This window comes from Athene cunicularia (genome assembly GCF_003259725.1).
Source record: "Athene cunicularia isolate RWA chromosome 1 unlocalized genomic scaffold, athCun1 chr1_part1, whole genome shotgun sequence".
NCBI lineage: Eukaryota > Metazoa > Chordata > Aves > Strigiformes > Strigidae > Athene > Athene cunicularia.
Genome location: NW_020799091.1, coordinates 99,164,057 through 99,181,522, shown reverse-complemented (window position 1 = coordinate 99,181,522; position 17,466 = coordinate 99,164,057). Strand labels below are relative to the sequence as shown.

The following is a 17,466-nucleotide window of genomic DNA, read 5'->3' as shown; positions in this document are numbered from 1 at the left end:
TAGGTTCATGCTACACGCATGGCTGGGGGAATGACGTGCATTTGAAAATCATATGACCCAGCATTAACACCTACACCTGCTGGAAGGCGATGTGCAATGCTGGTGTGGCTGTTTTAACTCTCCACTCCTGCCTTTAAAATAACCCTGAGTTTACCACCAGGAATCCCTGCGTGAGGTTCCAGGAAGCAGTAAACAAATCCTTCTGAAACGTGCACCTTTTATCGGCAGCCACTCAGGTGTGGCACCTAACACTTGTGTGACACCGTGGCCAAAAATCCCTGGTGTGACCCTGTGATTTTGCTGGAGGCAGCTGTGGTCAGTGGGATGGGGTGCTGGTGCTGGGGGTGGCAGGGAAGGAAGGGGGGCAGGGCTGGGGGCAAGCTGTGGTGAGGGTAGAGCCTGGAGCAACCTAGGAAAGCAAAACCTGGGAAAGCAAAACCTGGGAAAGCAAAACTGTTCACCTGTGAGCAAGGAGTGAAGGAGAGGAACCAGGTGTGGAAACCATCCAGTTGGCTTCATCTGGGGCCAAGTAGGGGATTTCATGTCACCTGTGATGTCATCTGCAGTGGGTTTTCTTGGTCTCCCGAAGCCCACCCAGACCCTGTGAAGCAAATGGGGGTCACTCTCCAGTGAGCTTTGGAGTGAGCCCTGAAGGACACCACCAAGGTGGCAGTGCTTGTTGTCCTCAGGGTGCCAGAGAGCCAAATTCCAGCTCAGGAGCATGAAAGCAACACAGAGACCCTGCCAAGGAGCACAGCTTAGCCCCACAGAGTTCGCAGCATGCAGAGCCCTACGCCAGCACGCTGTACTGCCCAGGCCTGTGCCAAAATAGCCTGTCTGCTGGTGCACCTCACCCCACAGTTCCAGCAGTGCTGAGGATGCTCCCTGCTCTGCTGCCAGGTGTCACTTTCAGTAATGAAGAGAAAGTGGGGCTCCTGCCAGCCCTGAGCACTGCCACCCCAACAGGCCCCTGGGTGGCTGCCCACAGTGGTCACCCTTGGTCCAGGCACTCTGAGATGCCCCTGGGATGTTCTCCAGGGATGTCCTTCAGCACATAGGGGACTGATTTTTTTTTTTCTCATGTCCTCATTTCTGCAAGAAAAAAAAGAAAGAAAAAAAAAAAGCAGCCCCAACATGTAGTTGGCATAGCACTGCAGTAAAAAGCTCCTTTTCCAGCACTGTAGAAAATGTCAGGACTTGTGGCTTCTGTGGAGAAAGAGACAAATCTTAGCTTGATGTTACAAACTACTCTGGTGGCATCCTGGTTACAGTCTGGGCAGGGATCAGATGCTGGGAACGTGCCTTCAAACACACAGGGCACCTGAGAAATATGCATCCAGGGGCTGTGCAATGCACAATAATATTGCCTATCCATTAATGATCCCTGGTGCAGAGTAATTATGGCTGTAGAGAATCACCCACGTGCTGGCTGCGAGGTGAGCATTGACTCAGCCCTATACAAATCCGCAGACTCTAAGACCGTTGCATTTTTAAGACCGTGTATTTTTAAGACCTGAAGACATGATGATAATACCCAGTTGCTCTTCTGTAGTAGTGAGAGCTTGAAAGTGGCAGCCAGAGATCACACCTTCTTCATGCGAGTCAAGCAGCCAGGAGATAAAAATCTGTCGGAAACCTTGGTAGGTCCAGTCACAATGGAGCTGCCTGTTTGTTGGTTTTTCTTTTGAAAAATCGGGACCCTGAGCAATGTGATTTAGTTTTGAATCTGGATCTAGTTCATAATCAGGACCTGCTTCAAGTGCATGGTAGGACCAGCAGCCCTCGAGAGGTCAGCCCAACCTAAATTGTTTTTATAAGCCTGTAACCAGCTCTAACCACATCTGGAAGCCAGCCTTTGGAGCTGCAACAACCCTGCTCTCCAGCCTTTTGGCTGCACTGCAACTCCATCACCCTGCTGATCTATCTGCAGCAAAAATTTAAAATAGAATTTCCAAAAAAATCCCTCATCAGGAAAGAGGTGAAATGTCCTTTTCTGAATGAGGCTGCTGGGAGAGGCAGGAAGAATCAGAGCTGCAAACTCACAACTGACCACTGTGCTGGGGACAATTATAGGCTGAATCCTTAAACTGAAACTGCAGGAGCTGTTGCTTGAGTGAAAGACAAAGGAGAGGTGATATGAAACCTCACAGCACTTAACACAGCGTTGCCCCCAGATCCTTACACAGTGCATGAGTGGCAGCTGTATACTGATTATGAGGGGAAAAAAAATCCCCATACAACAGATTTTAAATGACAATATTGTAAGTTCTTGGCTGTATTACTCAGCCCTTGCTGAGACCTGCTCTCACAAACATGACCCTTGGAATAAAACAATTATTATCTTTTTAATTTTCCTTGAGGAAGTGCCAGATTTCCTATTTTTGCTATAAACTTCCTCATTCCCAACACAATCCCGCTGTAGCTGCTGTATGGCCTGTACTCACCGGGGCAGGGGACGGGGACACGCAGAGCCCTTGACACGGGTGGGCAGGTGGGTTTGGGTGAGGCACAGCCATGCTCCCAGCACACGCATGCAGCCAGAGATGGGTGGCAAGGAGGGGCCAGCCCGTGGGTGCCACAGGCCGCTGCCGCCCTGTCACCCAGCACCCTGAGATCATGGGCAAGGATGGGAACAGCCAGAGGAAAGGCACAAGCTCGTGCTCTTGGTGACTCCTGACTCACACACCACTGACAGCCAAGCAGGCAGATGCAATTCGTTGCATCTTCCTCCAACACCAGTGTGCCAGAGCGCACAGGCTCAGGAGGCCACCGGCAGCTGGAAAATCCTCCTGTCTGCTGGCAGGGAGACCTTGCCGTCAATGGTGGTGGGTGTCCTCCACTTTCTGGCCCCATCATGGCAGACCTCTGCAGGCTCCCATGGTTGTCAGTGCTGAGCAGGAACAAGAGCTGCACCCCAGAGGGACATCAGCACTGCCAAAAGCAGTGGCTCCAGCTACCTGTGCCCATTGGTCCCCCACCTCGGGCATGGAGTTAAGGACTGGGTGCTCACCTCCCCACTGGGGTCACCTCTGCAGCAACAGCAGCCCACCACAGACACCCCATCCCGCAGCCGTGCCAACAGCAGTACCCTCCTGCCATTTGGAAAACCTGCAACAGAGCACAAGGGTTTGTGGGCAGGGGAAGGGGAACAGAGAGGGAAAACAATCAGGAAATGTTACTGGAGTATTTTAAAACACGTTCTGTATATTAGGCTCACCCTGTTTTAAGAGCTTCCAGTACAACAACCCAATTCCTGCTTCCCAGTGGCTTTTGCCAGTAACCCTCAAGCAGTGGAATGATACAGGACAATACATTCATGGATCAGAAGAACCCACCGGCAGGCACGGGGCAGGCTGGGGGTGGTGGCAGCATCCCAGGGCAGAGCAGCGCCCACCTCGCACGCCGGAGAGTGCAGCCTTCCTCTCAGGGAGCAGGGAAAGCGGCACCGGAGCCACGTCCACACAGAGCAAAGGGCCTGTGCCTTGCTTCCTCTCACCCTCCTTTTCAAGGAAACGTCAATAGCACATTAAGGACTGTAATGGCATTAGCAACTCTCACAACACATAATGTGAGTTTCCATTAATCGGGATGGTGATATGGCTACAAAACAAACATTTTAGCAATGTTCTGCTGTGCGTGTCCTTTGATAGAGAACAGATTTTCATTCTGGAAGGGCATGTCTGCTATCAAATTTCCAGAAATAAACAGTTTAGAAGAAAGATAAAACGCTTTTGCAAATTTGTAAACCTACATGTGGTGTTCCTATCTCATAATTCTCAAATTCTTTAGATATTTAGGTACATATAGGCTTTGCTTTGTTCCTATATTATTTCATCTTTTTCCAATAAGCTCATTCAATTTCAGCCATAATAAATGAATCCAGCATATGAAAAGACACTGTCATGAGAACTCAGAAGAGCATTGATCTGACAGTTTCCTCAGCTAAGAACAGCAGTCAAAGGTATGCAGAGTAAAATGGAGTCTCTTCTGTGTTAATTATTTCCTGTTCCTGGTTTTCCTTACTTTTAGAGACAAGATGACAATAAGCACCATAATCAAAGATCCTGTTCAAACACCCCCCTCGGAATCCTCTGTATAATGGTAATTTAAAAGTCTCTTTTTCACTGAAACAAGAACTCAACAAGTCTTGGAAAAATAATACTTCTTGTGCTCCTTTGACATGTATGCCAGTTGCAGAGAGCTCTTTGGGGAGGAAGGCACTAGTAACACGTTAGGGTTTTGTCACGGAAAACCAGTAACTTGCAGCCGTGGATGTGCAGCGGGGTTTAACAAGCAAGATCCAACGAGCATAGATACTTTACTGCTTATGTTATTTTCATTCTGCTTTCTCTGCTATTGAGTACTTTCTCGGTATCAAGGACATTAAATCAAATGGCCAAAAGCCAACAATGACTTCAGTTATTTACAGGACTGGGAGCCCACAGAACAAACTCCTCAGAATAATACTAATCTAAGATGAAAGCTCTATTTGTAAGAGGGATTCAGTCGGGTATTTTCAAGCATTCATTATAACTGATCCAAAACATCTGGGAAGCTTCCTGTCAAGGCCACTAAACTCAATGCTGTAACTAAAAAAAGCTACTTTCAAATGATGAAGAGCAGGCAAATAAGTACTTCCACTAAAAAACTGTTCAGGGTGCATAAATGCCAACAAACAAGCCCCACAAGGTAAGGCCACGTTGTAACCCCTGATTCTGGAGTGGATCTCCACCTCGGGTAGCTCACGGGCAGTCTGTCTTTCAGGAATCTCCCTTCCAGGTCAGCAGGACAAATATCGCACGACAAAGTTGGCTGTCCTCAGCCAGCTTGTAAAATTAAATTTTGGGGAGGGGAAGAGTTGTCACCAGCAGCAGGAGAGACAAAGTGATCCCTGGAGGAATTAAGTTTGGGAACTGTCAGGTTGTAACTCCTCCTCGGATACAAAATCTGCCAGGCTGCCACCCAACTTGCTTCAAAAGCTTATCAACAGGGCTACATTTTTTCTGGCTGCCAAAAGGACATAAATATTTCAGAACGTTGTTGGAAAAGAGGAAGACAAATGTGCAACAACCCCAAGTCATTAATCTATAGTAATTTGATTTTTTTTTGAAGCATGTATATATAACTGCCCAAACAAAATAATTACTTTCGAGGCAGAACCTGTTCTGAAATTTGGGCTCTCAGACAGCACTAGTACACATCCCTGCAAAATCCCGAAGGAGAGCATTGCAGGGGAGCGGAGAGGGGGGGAAGAGGTTTTGTATCTGTAGAAGCCCCCTTAAAAGCCACAGCAACACCTCTGGCAACCTGGGCCTCTTACAACTGCTAGGACTGGGTCGGGAGCAGGAGCTGGGTCACTAACAACCTTTATACTAAATCAATGACTTTTATGATTTTATAATGATTTTACTGAGTGCTCCCAATCCCACTTACGGCTCAAGAACATTCACCGTGGGCTGCAATGCCAGTGATATTAAGAAATCAAGTATTTCCAGATTTTCTTCACTCCACCCTTTGATGACAACAAAGGAGGACATGAGGAAAAAAGCCTTCAGCTATGGGAATGGTTAAAAGTTTCCAAAGAGCTGTACAGGACACTGATTTTCATCTGACAAAGTGGTAGAACAAAGTGTTCTGTTAAAACACACTCTGTTTTCTTGCCACATAGAAATAATTCCAAGTAGTTTTTAAATATAAAATATTTGAAGTTTTGCAACTTAGAAAAATCCCACATACTGTATTTTCTTTTGTTAAAAAACATGTTACTGTTGATACTCAATAAGTTGATATTCAAGAAAAACTATCAGACATCAAATTTTCTTAAAAGAATCTGTGATTGAAGTAAAAACATCATTAATAGTTCCCTGAATGCCATTAATTCTCTTTTCTGTACTCAATCTTGCAGCTGCGAGTTCAGCAAACACTTTAACTTGATCAGTGTCTCTTCAACCATACTATTTACAGAAAATGGTAATTTTTTCTCCATCAATAAATGACTAACAAAACACCTTCTTTTTGTTATTTTACAATGACTCAAACAAGCAGAGAGATTTAAGCCAGAAGTATAGCGATTTGTGAGCCTGGAGAGCCACAGCCAGGTATTTTTAGGGGACAGTCAATGATCACAGCATTTACTTCCATCTTGTTGCACTGGCAGGTTTGGCAAGGCAGGAAGCTTCTGGTTGATAATACTGCAGACGTTTGTTTTCAAGTGTCTCTGCCACTAAGCCCTCCTGACATGAGGATTAGGGCATGAATAAGACAAAAAAAACTATCAATGAAAAATGTCAAATGTGGGTGTAAGTTCAGGCAGCAAACAAAACCCATCTGACTTCCAGAGTTGCTGAGCACCCTAGCACCACAGTGCCATAACATGGCAACTGCAAAGAATATTTCACATTACCATTTGACTTAAACTACATGCTGACAGGCAACTGCCTGTTCTTAAGACTCATGTAGTTTGTGAACGTGATCTAGTTTGGCTCAGGTAGAAAGGAAGCAGACGTGGGCAGGGGCAACTTGGTGTCCCAAAGTCTACTGCAAACTACAAACCCAAGGTGCTTAGCCGGCTTGCCTTTCCGTGCCACAGAACTGAAGAGTTTGGCACTCTCAGCTCCCTGCTGCCCTAGGGACAACTGCTTTGGGGTGTGATCAGAGACATCATTTCAGCTGTGGGTGGTGAGTGCCCACGCCAGTTCACCTCTTTTTAAAACACTCAGTTGATCCTCACACAGAGTTTTCAGGGCACCCTGGCTTTCCACTGCTCAGCGACCTGATGAGGATGCACATCTGCCTCCAGAGAAAAGCATCTCCTTTAAGGACTCAGAGGCCTAAACATGTAAAACTTGAGCAACTTGTATCTAAACATTGATTACTGACATAGATAATTCTAGAGATTTAATTATCCATTAGTCATATAGCATCCCAAATCAGAATCCTCCTTTCAAAACCAGACACAACGTTTGCTTCAAGCCTACTAGCATCTCCTTTGTTAGTCTTGAACCCAGAACCAACCGATGGTACATTTTAGAAATGGTAAAAGGATCCTAAACATTAAGCATATAGTGGAAACACTCCAATAAATTTCATTATTTCTCAATTTAAAATGCTGATTTGTTAGAAATTAAACACTTCTAATTCAGTCATAATCTTAGAAGTACTTCCATGTTAGAGATCTTGCCCTGTTAAACTTGGTTTTACTGTATCCAGCCTACTTGCAAATGATGCTTACTTTTGTAAATGGATTTCTGTCAATCTTTATATAAAAGCATCATGGCTAACAGCTTGTTAAACTGGATGAGATCAACAGGTTGGCTTCCAAATGTCAATGAAAAAAATAAACCAAAAGAATGAAAATGAAGCATTCCACAAGGATTTTAATGTTATTTGTGTTTATATAAAAATACTTTCTTCAAACAATTGCTAAGAGGTCAACTCATTTCAAAAGGATAGTCTAGCTATGTTGAAATGCAAACAAGAAGATAAAAGTCACTAACTTTCACAGGATTAGCCTGGGAAAAAATGATTTCTTATAAAATAAATTACCTTCTACAGATCATACCATCTAAAGGAAATGCAAGAAAGTATAAAGACCACCCAAAACATTACCAAACCTTCTAGCGCATATTTACTAGATATATCATCTGTGAAATAGTTTAATATTTAATATTCAAATTACAAGTTTCTAATAAAATAACAAACTTCGACAGGATCGCTTCCATTCTTTGCAGAGGCAAGTGCTTCTACAGTTAAACAGAAATGTAAACACTTATTGAAAACCTAAGGCTGAAACAGGCATCTGCTATGGAAGTGACAATTTCAGATTTCGTCAGGAGAATCTACTGCACATTGCAAACAAGTGTATCAACCAAACAGCTTAAAGAGGCAAAAAGGTGTTCGCAGAGCTTCATCTCGGCCCCCATTTAATGTCTTTTACACCATGAAATTGCCTTTTCAAAGCATGGTTGTCTGCCCACTCAGCATTCAGAAATGAGTCGTCATCATCCTCTTCTAGTTTCTATAAAGAGAACCAACAGGTTAAGAAGGCAGCAACGAATGTAAACTGCCCTTAAACAATAGCACAGCTCAAATACAGTAAAAAGACACTGTTACCTTAAGTTCCTCCTGCTTTCTGTAGTAATACAGCATCATCTGTTTTTGCTCTTCATGACTAATCAGAGGTTCACGCCCTGGAGCTCCCTGTCCTTTCTGAAAGGAAAATCATAAATTTTATTTATGATGGCATTTGCAATGCAAAAGAGAAGCTGCTATGCAAAGATAGCAACATCTTTCTTCAGACAATGGGATTTCTCAAATTTAGTAAGGTCCCACGGGACAGGAAAATAAATGTTGAGAAACTTCTGCTGCATTCAAGCGAGAATTATTTTTTCATCTCAGCATCTGAATCATGTTGTCAATTTTGTGGACATGAGTGGAAGCGGCAAACAGGATTGAGTCTATTTTACTTAAACTTCTACTCTAAAAGACATAATAAATCTCTCTGTTTTAAGGTCATTCTACATTTCTCAGGATGGGCTCATCCATCTTCAGCTCCCCTGCTAATACAGTCTCAAGATGGCATATGACTTAGTCAAGCAGGGAAGGCAGACAGTTACAAACCACTACAAATAAAATAAATTTGTTAGTACAAATAATTTTTTTTTTTTTTTCCAGCTGTGCTCATGGAAGAAATGATGTATGCAGCAGAAAATAGCTGATGACAGCTATTGTCAACAATAGCAAATGGAACAGTTTGAATGGATATGGTGAATCCTTTCTGGGACAAAAAAGACTCTGAGGTGGTTCAATTTAGCTCTCCAACCCAAGAATGCAGGCATCTCTTCTCAGATAGAAAACCACTGTACTACCCTGTATTCTCTGAAGAGGTCTATCAACTAAATAAACAGTAAGACAACTTTCCTAGGAGCCTACACTTCAACGGCTGTTGAGTTGTCACACAATTTTTCAGTCACCCTGAAAGATAAAGAAATTCTGGTCTTCTAAATGACAAACACACAAATCACTTATCTTTGAGGAATTCTATTACAGACACCTGGAAATAATAACATCCACCATAAATATTTATGCTTTCTGTGGCAGAGAAGCTCTCACTGACGTGGAAGTAAAACGCAGCTCCAGAATAATTCTGAGCTACAGGTAAGTACTCTTGAGACATTTGACATTCACAAAAGCACCCTCTGAATGTGATTTTATAGAGACACACATATCCACATGAACGGGGTGATTATCTTCTGACAAAGCTCAGAAAATGAACTGAAACACCAAATGTTCTTCCCTTTGGTATGGCATTCTCACCAGAGATGAACACAACTGCAGAGTTAGTACAAAATCATTTTGTCCAAAAAATAATGAACAGTCCCAGTAACTTGGTACTAATCCTCATACTGCAAGAACATGACCATTGTGTCAGACACCAGGTGGTCTGACACGCTTTTGCTGAAGCACCAGGTCTATAAACTGAGGAGCAGCAGGAGATCTTTGCCTCATCTTCATTCACTACTCCAGAGGATGACTCAGACCTGTGCTCATAATCAATGCAGAAGGCCTCATCTGTTTTATCACAACTGACAGCTGGAAAGTCTCATTTAAGAAAGTTCAGCTGAAAGCTTTAGGTGAGCTGCTGCAGACAGCACCACTGGGTGGTACAGGCCCAGTAGCTTGTTCTTCCTTCTAGCACTCAGCAAGTTCTCACTGAGCACTTTGGAAGAGCGTAAGTTCAGTCTCTGCCACCACCTGTGTCCTCGCAAAGAAGATGCATGTCCACATTTCCAAGGCAACTGAGACAGTCTGAGGACCTGCCATCAAGAAAGTCAGGATACCACAGGCAGGAAATGACTGAGTTACAGACACTGTCTTTCAGACACACAGCAGACTGAAACGGGGGTGAGAAGTATCCACACCACATATGCACAAAATGCTAAAACTGTTTTTTAAAGGCCAGAATATTGAGAGGAAAACATTCACAAGTACAATTAGAAAAACTGGGCAGAGTGAATGACTGGGTCTGTGCACTGAGATTCAGTGAAGAGTCAGCTGAGGTTTTTTTAAACTTTTCCATTTGTATTTCATCTATTTTTAAATACCTCTTTGCTGTACTTAAAAAAAAAAAGTGCTATGGAGCAAGTAAGAGCAACTACAGTATTTAACTGACAGGCAAAGGAATTACTAAAGAAAAATTTAGAATATAAGATATTAAACCCTTAAAATAGATGTATAGTTTTAAGACACTCAAGCCAGAACTAATCTAATCCATTTTATACACTCATGGACAATTCCCTTCCATGGAGAATTGGGAAGACAAAGGTGAGTAACTTGTAAAGAAATCTCCCAGCAATACTTACTTTCTGTATCTTGACAATGATGGTAGTTTTCTCATTTCTGCCTACATAGTCAGAGAGCAACTTTGTTTCTTTCAGCTCCTTTCCTGCCCACCATAACTGTGCTTCTGATTCTTCTATAACTTCAAGTCCAGCCTGTGACAAATAAACAAACAAGGTGAAGTGCTGGGAGGGGTATTGATTGTTGCTTTTTTTCAAAACCAGAAAAATCTTCTGGGAAAATCTTTCTGGAATTCCTAACAGAAAGGCCAGTGTAATTTTGTGCTACACTTCTGCTATATTGTTCTCTTCATACTAATCTACAGCATTTTCATTCATATTCCATTCAATCTTGACCTAACGAACACTTTGAGCAATACATTCTCAATACTGGTATTAGAAAGAAATTACAAGCTATTTAAAATGAGTCCCGGACTTACCTGAACTTTGTACATAACACTTGAATAAACTTCATTCATATTATCTCTAGTTAAACTATTGGTGTGCTTTCACATCAACTGACAAAAATATTAAACAAAGTTTGCCATGCAAATGAAAAGAACCTGATAAAATGGAGAACAGCATAGCACATATTTAACCCAGGCACTACATATAACCCAAATACATTACTGCATACATGAGTTCCCGACAAGTCTTCTTTATCTTCAAACTCCATCCTAACTGGATCGTGTGGAGGCAATCCCATTGGATACACAATCATCACAGCCCCTCGGAGCTGGTCCAATGCATCTTTCACCATCTCCATATTAATGCACACATTGGCCTGAACTTGTTTCTGAAATACAGGCAGGGATCACTGGTAATTTAAAAAAATATGCAGAAAGACTTTGCTTTGTAGTCAGTTCAAAGGTTCAACAGTGTGATATTTGAGCAAAGCTAACTGGCTGTGCAAAGATAATAGAAGCGCAAATTTTCTTGTTTTGTATATTGGTTTCTGAATACATCACTTTTGCCCCCTCCATTTAGCTTGCTTATGCTGGGGGAAAAATAAAAGAAATAATAATAATAAAAAAGAGAGATCTTCACTAAATTGTGCAGGAGACATTTAGTAATAAAAATCTCTGGGATACAGGCATTCCAAGAAGTATGTGTATGACCACAGAAATTGGATGGGGAGTCTTTTGTTCCAAGAAGTTGTGATTCACAAACAAGATTCAAAACAGCAGAATTCAAGCAAGGGCTAGAGAAGAGGCCTAAAACTTGAGAAAAAAATACAGAGCACATGTGAGCAGAAAAGTAAAGCTTGGCGTATTGCATGGCATATGCAGTGATCTGTAAGATCAAATACTTGAGATCATTCCAAACTCTAATGGATAGAGGAAAAACAAGATGCATGTAGAAGACAAGAAAGAAAGCTTTTGCTTACAGATTTAACAGTTCCAGTATTTTAACCGACAAGGTTTATAAAAAAAAAAAAGAGTAAGAGAATGTTGCCTCCTTGTGGACATTCTTAAACTAGTTAACTGGCAAGTACAACTGGTGTCTGAATCTCAGATGATCAACTTTTTTTTTTTTTTAAATACACAGGCATATTTCATTTTCATCATTATAAAGTGATGAATCTAACAAACCACTTCCCACACTACCCTTAACTTCGTTCACCAATGAATGGCAGTAATTTCAAGAGTAATTCAGCACACAGTGCAGCAATTTTGCAACTTCTTATTGTACATGACAGCATAATATATAGTTGGAAGTTTCACCCAGGAAGACCTGCAAAGTGGAAACTGGATCTGCAGATATTTTTGACTCAAGAAGTAAACCTACACATTATTAATTTCCTCCCTGATTATAAATAGAGCTGATGAGATACAAATCAACAGGGAAAAAAAAGTCCATCTGGAGAAAATCTTTATAGTCCAGAAGCTTTAATCTGAAACATCTCTGATTTTGCTTAGATTTTGCTATGACTCATAATGGTTTGGCTGAAATCCTGCCTCAATTCAGGAAAGGTCTGCTGCAACTCAGCACATTGGAAGCGCTGCCAGGCCACAGGGAAGCTCCTCTGTTTATTTCCATGAGGTCTTTGGAAACACTGACTTGATTACTCTAAATGACCGATATGACACTGTTATCAGCAACAAAACAGCCAAGAAAGCCAATTTAAGTGCACAGGCAACATTAACAATTCAGTAACATTATCTATTTGCATAACTGGTGTAAAGATGTTTTAAACTTTCACGCATACCAATTCCCAGAACTGTAAGGGCGGGGAGAAGAAGATTACTTGCAGATGTTTAAAACATGAAATCTGATAATAAATATTACCTAATTTGTGTTTCAAAGTCACAAAAAAGCTGAAACACAATACAGAGCATCTAGAGATTTGATAAAGTGAAGCTGAATAATTGAGACTATAGTCCCATCAGGGCATCCCCTCACGCTTTTCTTTAAACACGGAAACTCACTGAGACTGACCATGAGACCAAGTGCTTGTAAAACCAAGGCCTAATCTAAGAGAATAGAACACATTTTTCAATTAATTATACATAAAACTCAAAAGGCTAGGTTAACAAGCAAAAGGTATTTTATTCCATGAACATCACAGAATGCAGTTAATTTTTCACCAGAAAACACGACAAGCATTTGCCTGAAGAATGCACCAACAGCAAATTAAGGGCATGTGGGTAAAATTAAATGTGATTTAATCATTCAGTGTGGTTTTAGCTGCCAGCATTCACTTGGAGTTTCAATATCTGATTCCTTAAATTGTTGAACCAGCTTGCCAAAAGCCATTAAGAAAATCATTAACAGAAATGTCAGTTTTTACTACACTATTCACATCACTTCAAGATATTACTCAAAAATTGTCATCCCTTGTATTGAAAAAAGTCTATTTTTTCTTAAGCTGCCCAACTACATAGTACCTATTAAGAGAGTCCCACATATCACATGCTACTTCAGGAAACTTACCTTAGAGATTAATGCCTTGGCTTCCTCTATTGTCTTCTTTATAACTTGCTGCATTTTTTCATTTGGAGCTAAAAATAAGGGACACATATTTAACAGTCTACATTTACTTCAAAGCAAAGGACCTGTCCAGGTTATTCCCTACGGTAAGCAAATGAAACATTGTTAAATCACAAAGCAAGAGAAAGACACTACTAAGTTGCTGTCTCTTTACCAGTTTGATAGTTCATTGCCCTATTTCTTACTAACTTAAGAAACAAACCAGCATTTTTCACAGGATAGCCAAACTTACACTTTTCCAGGAAAACATTTGAGTGGTATTTGGGACAAAAGTACTGAGTAGAAAGCAACAGCCATAATCACATATTCCTACAACTGAAAGCAAGACTCCTTCCCCTGACTATCATGGCCTGTACTGGTAGATGTGCTTTAACTGGGGTCAAGACTTTGGAGTTTTCTGACTTTTTTCTAATTAAAATCTCAATCTAACATCAAATGCAGTTTTACAAATAAAATGTGCATTTCATATCATAGCTACCTATTTTAATTGTTATAACAAGCCTTTCCTCAAATACAAGAAACAAATTAAATCATATTCACAGATGAACACATAAATGCATAATTTGATCGTATTTAGTTTGGCCCACATCTACACGCTGTTCAGTATTATAACTTTGTTAATTACAAAGCTGTCCTCCCACTAACAAATAAATGCCAGGGTACAAGTAAAACTGGTACTGTCCTTACACTGAAGTTGCTTGCAAACTTCTACTGCAAGGCCCGACACTGCTAACAACCATGCCAAACAAGACAGGCTTTGTCCGCATGCCTACGCATGAGACACTCAGCTCTTTCTGAGAACACAGGAGGAAAAACATTTACCTAGAATTTAAGCTCTTTATCAAGTTCAGCAAAGGCTTAAATTTGATTAGGCAATGTGTTGTGCTAGAAGAATTATTTTCCTCAAAATGAGACACTTGGACTAAGCTGTTTGCATATGACAAGTTAAGACTAAATTATTCAAAGATTCCTCCTCAACTGAGCTGCCCTGCAAGCAACGTCGAAAGGGCTGCTGACCCGACAAGGGCTGTTGTAGTGTTGGGAGTAGAGGCACAGACAGCAAGAAGACAATCGCAGTCTCTTCTGTGCAATCAGTCCTCATGCTTTCGACTGTAAAGTGGTGCTCAATACACATACCAAGTGCTAAGGCAAAACTTCTTGCCTGGAGTTGCAGAAACAAAAAGCAACAGGACTGAGTTTAGTAACTCTGAGTCATGCTCAATGAGAAAAAAGGAGAAATATTACAAAAACAACCTGTTAATGTATCTTGGTGCCTCTGAAGGAAAACAACACTCAAGTATACATTTACAAATGGGGAGAATAAATTCAAGTGGAACAGGCAAACTTGCTTCTGATAACTGTTTACTTATCTTTGGAGTTCACTTCCAAGCACTATAGCACAGGTGTTGGAAATTACTATTTAGGCTTTTAAATCAATGTTACAGAAGACATAGGTATGTAACAGATAGTTTAACTAATCTATTGTGAAAACAGGCTCCTGAAATAGCTACTACTTAACAAATCTACGACTGCCTTTAACAGTTTATTTACAGGATGATTTTTATAATTAGCAAATAACCATGAGCTGGTTAACATGCTGGCCTGAAATCAAAAGTATACTTGGTATCTCCTAGGTTTTTTCTTCTTTCAGGACAGGGAGGCAAAAGCAAAAGGTCCAAAATTACAGGATTTGTGTTCCTCATTATACTATAGATTATCTGTGTCTGCAGGGAAAGAAACAAACATTCACATTTGATTTACCATGTCCATTTCTTCGCCCAATTTCATCCTTCTTGAAGACACTTCCACCACTTGGTACACACTTTTCCGCCCACTCATCCTTTAACTTCAGTTCTTCAATTTGCTCATCTGTCAGTCCTTGCATATTATATGGCAAGAAAACACCATGCTCTGCCAGCTCTGCCATCTCTTTAAAGCACGTAGAGAACAAGATTAAAAGTCTGCATTATTGAAAATGTATCATTTACAAAAGCCTGCCACATTATGTACATGCAGGTAAACCTTACTCCTAACCTTCAGTTTTTAAAGAGCTAAGTATATGGAATAAATAATAAGGTATATAAACACATATAAATGGATATATATGCTGTAATTATATTACAATTAATATATTTCAGATATATATGAAACAATGTAACAAATGACAGTGCAGGTATGCAAACCTAGATGATACTTGCTGGCCATAAACTTTCTGGTTTTCTTAAGTCAGCTTCAGCTGACTGCATAGTCCTTTTTCTAAATACTTTTGGGAAAGCAACTTTTTTCAAAAACATGTTATTGCTATACAGTAACATATTCCTTTTTCTAAGTACTTTTGGGAAAGTGTAATAAATGTGATGATGATTCGTGTTTATGAAATATATTGACCTTTAATACAAACGTACGTGTTGTAAATAATGTATGTATCTATGTTAAGAGAAAGGTTATTGTGGTTTTATCTTCAAATCGGTTTGAGGCTTTGTAATCTCAGACTATGTAATGGCTACCAGACAGACCCTTGTATCAGACAAACCCTTGTTTTGATGGAAAAGTACCAGAAGGACCCTCGTTTCGGCAGGAAGAGGAGAAGTGGAAGAACACCAGAGAACCCCACCTCAACACCACCAGAGAATCTCCACTACACTTGCGTGGACTAAACACACCCATCTTATGAATATGTATTAGGAAAAGACTATAAAGGGCGTGGTTTTGTTTACACAGTGTACCTTGTTGGTGGAGTGGAGACTCCCTGGCGTAGCCCACGCGGTTTTGCTTATTCTCATTTCAATAAAATTATAAAACTATATTTGGCTTTTGGCTTCTAAATTTATAACAGAAAGCAACTTTTTTCAAAAACACGTTATTGTTACACAGTAATTAATTTCTTTGCAGTTGAGAAAATATGTAACTGGACTACCTATAGCTTTGTCCATCCTACATCTGACCCAAAGAGTCAGAATCACACCCAGTATGAAACAAAAAATTAACAAAAGTCTCTATAGTAATTTATCTCTACAGTAATATGTCTAATCAAGAGTACTAGACATATAGTAATATGTCTAATCAAGAAGCAACGGTCCAGGATAATTCTAGCTGAGACAACACGAGGTGTAAATGCTGCTTACCAATGCACAGTCTCACACAGGGAGAACAGAGAGAGCACATGGATGCAGCTTCCCAACTCCGTTACCAAGCCCACAGCATCTGATCCACAGCCTGCAAGCTATACACACTACTTTCCCCTACAACAACTTACTCAGCTGCCAGTCCACTTCACAGGACCCTTTCCTTGAAGGCCCTCCAGCCTCTTTACTATCACTATGTTAATTAAAGTATATCCATCTCATAACAGACACATCACAAGTACAAAAGTCCCAAAAAACAGCAATTCTATTCCCGTGGCTGGGAATATAGGCACCCACACAAAAACATAAAGGCTAAGACTAAATTAGCAAGTACTGTGGAGCAACAGCAGCAGATCTGTAGAAAGAGTGAGTGCTGAAAATACATTAACTATGGTGTCTGGGTTTTGGAATTTTTTTCAGATTAGCCTCAGGATAGCATCGTACACGAGTGTGGGTCAGCCTCATCTGAAGGGCATCTCAGCTCCTGTGTTCCCAGGCTGATCCACAATGCACACTGAAGAGGCTCAGCAGGGACAAACAGTAAATGTTTTTCAAAAGCCACCTCCTGAATTGAACTATAGGCCTAATTTAGACACATCCAATGACTCTCCACCATACAGCAAGCGGATGCCTTGCACACCAAGCACACGCTGGGCAGCGTGAGAATGTCGTTCACGGGCAGGGTATGCCGCTGGTCAGAAGGGATGTATGCGGCCACTATGGGACGGGACAGGCTGCAGTTCAGTCACTCAACGGATGAATTTTCAGCCGTGTACAGTAGAAAACTCAGGGCCGTGGGGTCTCCAAAACAGATGGACTACTAAAATACCAGAAGGTGGGAATTTACACACGGTTTGGGGTTCCGGGTGGGTATTCGCTGTTCTCTTAAATCGAGGGGAGGATGGCTTGTGTGCTGCTAGGCTGGGCCTTGAGCGGCGCCTCTTAACTCCTGCCAGCACAGAAGCCCTGCGAGGCCGCAGCCGGGCCCCCTCCCGGCGCCGCCGCCCCGCTCC

At 41.4% G+C, this 17,466-nt stretch overlaps 1 protein-coding gene across 1 annotated transcript; it reads right to left on the bottom strand.

Annotated features, from left to right (window-relative positions):
• Positions 1-7,379: 7,379 nt before the first annotated feature.
• Positions 7,380-15,592, bottom strand: LOC113483003 (cilia- and flagella-associated protein 298-like). Its single transcript, XM_026854203.1, has 6 exons — positions 15,090-15,592; positions 13,272-13,339; positions 10,975-11,133; positions 10,362-10,493; positions 8,113-8,208; positions 7,380-8,017 (listed from the first exon to the last, which is right to left on the bottom strand). The coding sequence occupies exons 1-6, from the start codon at positions 15,253-15,255 to the stop codon at positions 7,907-7,909; spliced, it is 732 nt and encodes a 243-aa protein (XP_026710004.1). The 5' UTR covers positions 15,256-15,592; the 3' UTR covers positions 7,380-7,906.
• Positions 15,593-17,466: the final 1,874 nt, after the last annotated feature.

What these genes read in the sequence shown, in the direction of transcription:
- LOC113483003 (XM_026854203.1), bottom strand. Translation starts at nt 15,255, where the DNA reads ATGGCAGAGCTGGCAGAGCATGGTGTTTTCTTGCCATATAATATGCAA. An exon ending in TGGGCGAAGAAATGGACATG is followed by an intron (nt 13,340 to 15,089) that starts GTAAATCAAATG and finishes CCTTATTTTTAG; the next exon opens with CTCCAAATGAAAAAATGCAG. An exon ending in GAAAGCAGGAGGAACTTAAG is followed by an intron (nt 8,018 to 8,112) that starts GTAACAGTGTCT and finishes TTCTCTTTATAG; the next exon opens with AAACTAGAAGAGGATGATGA.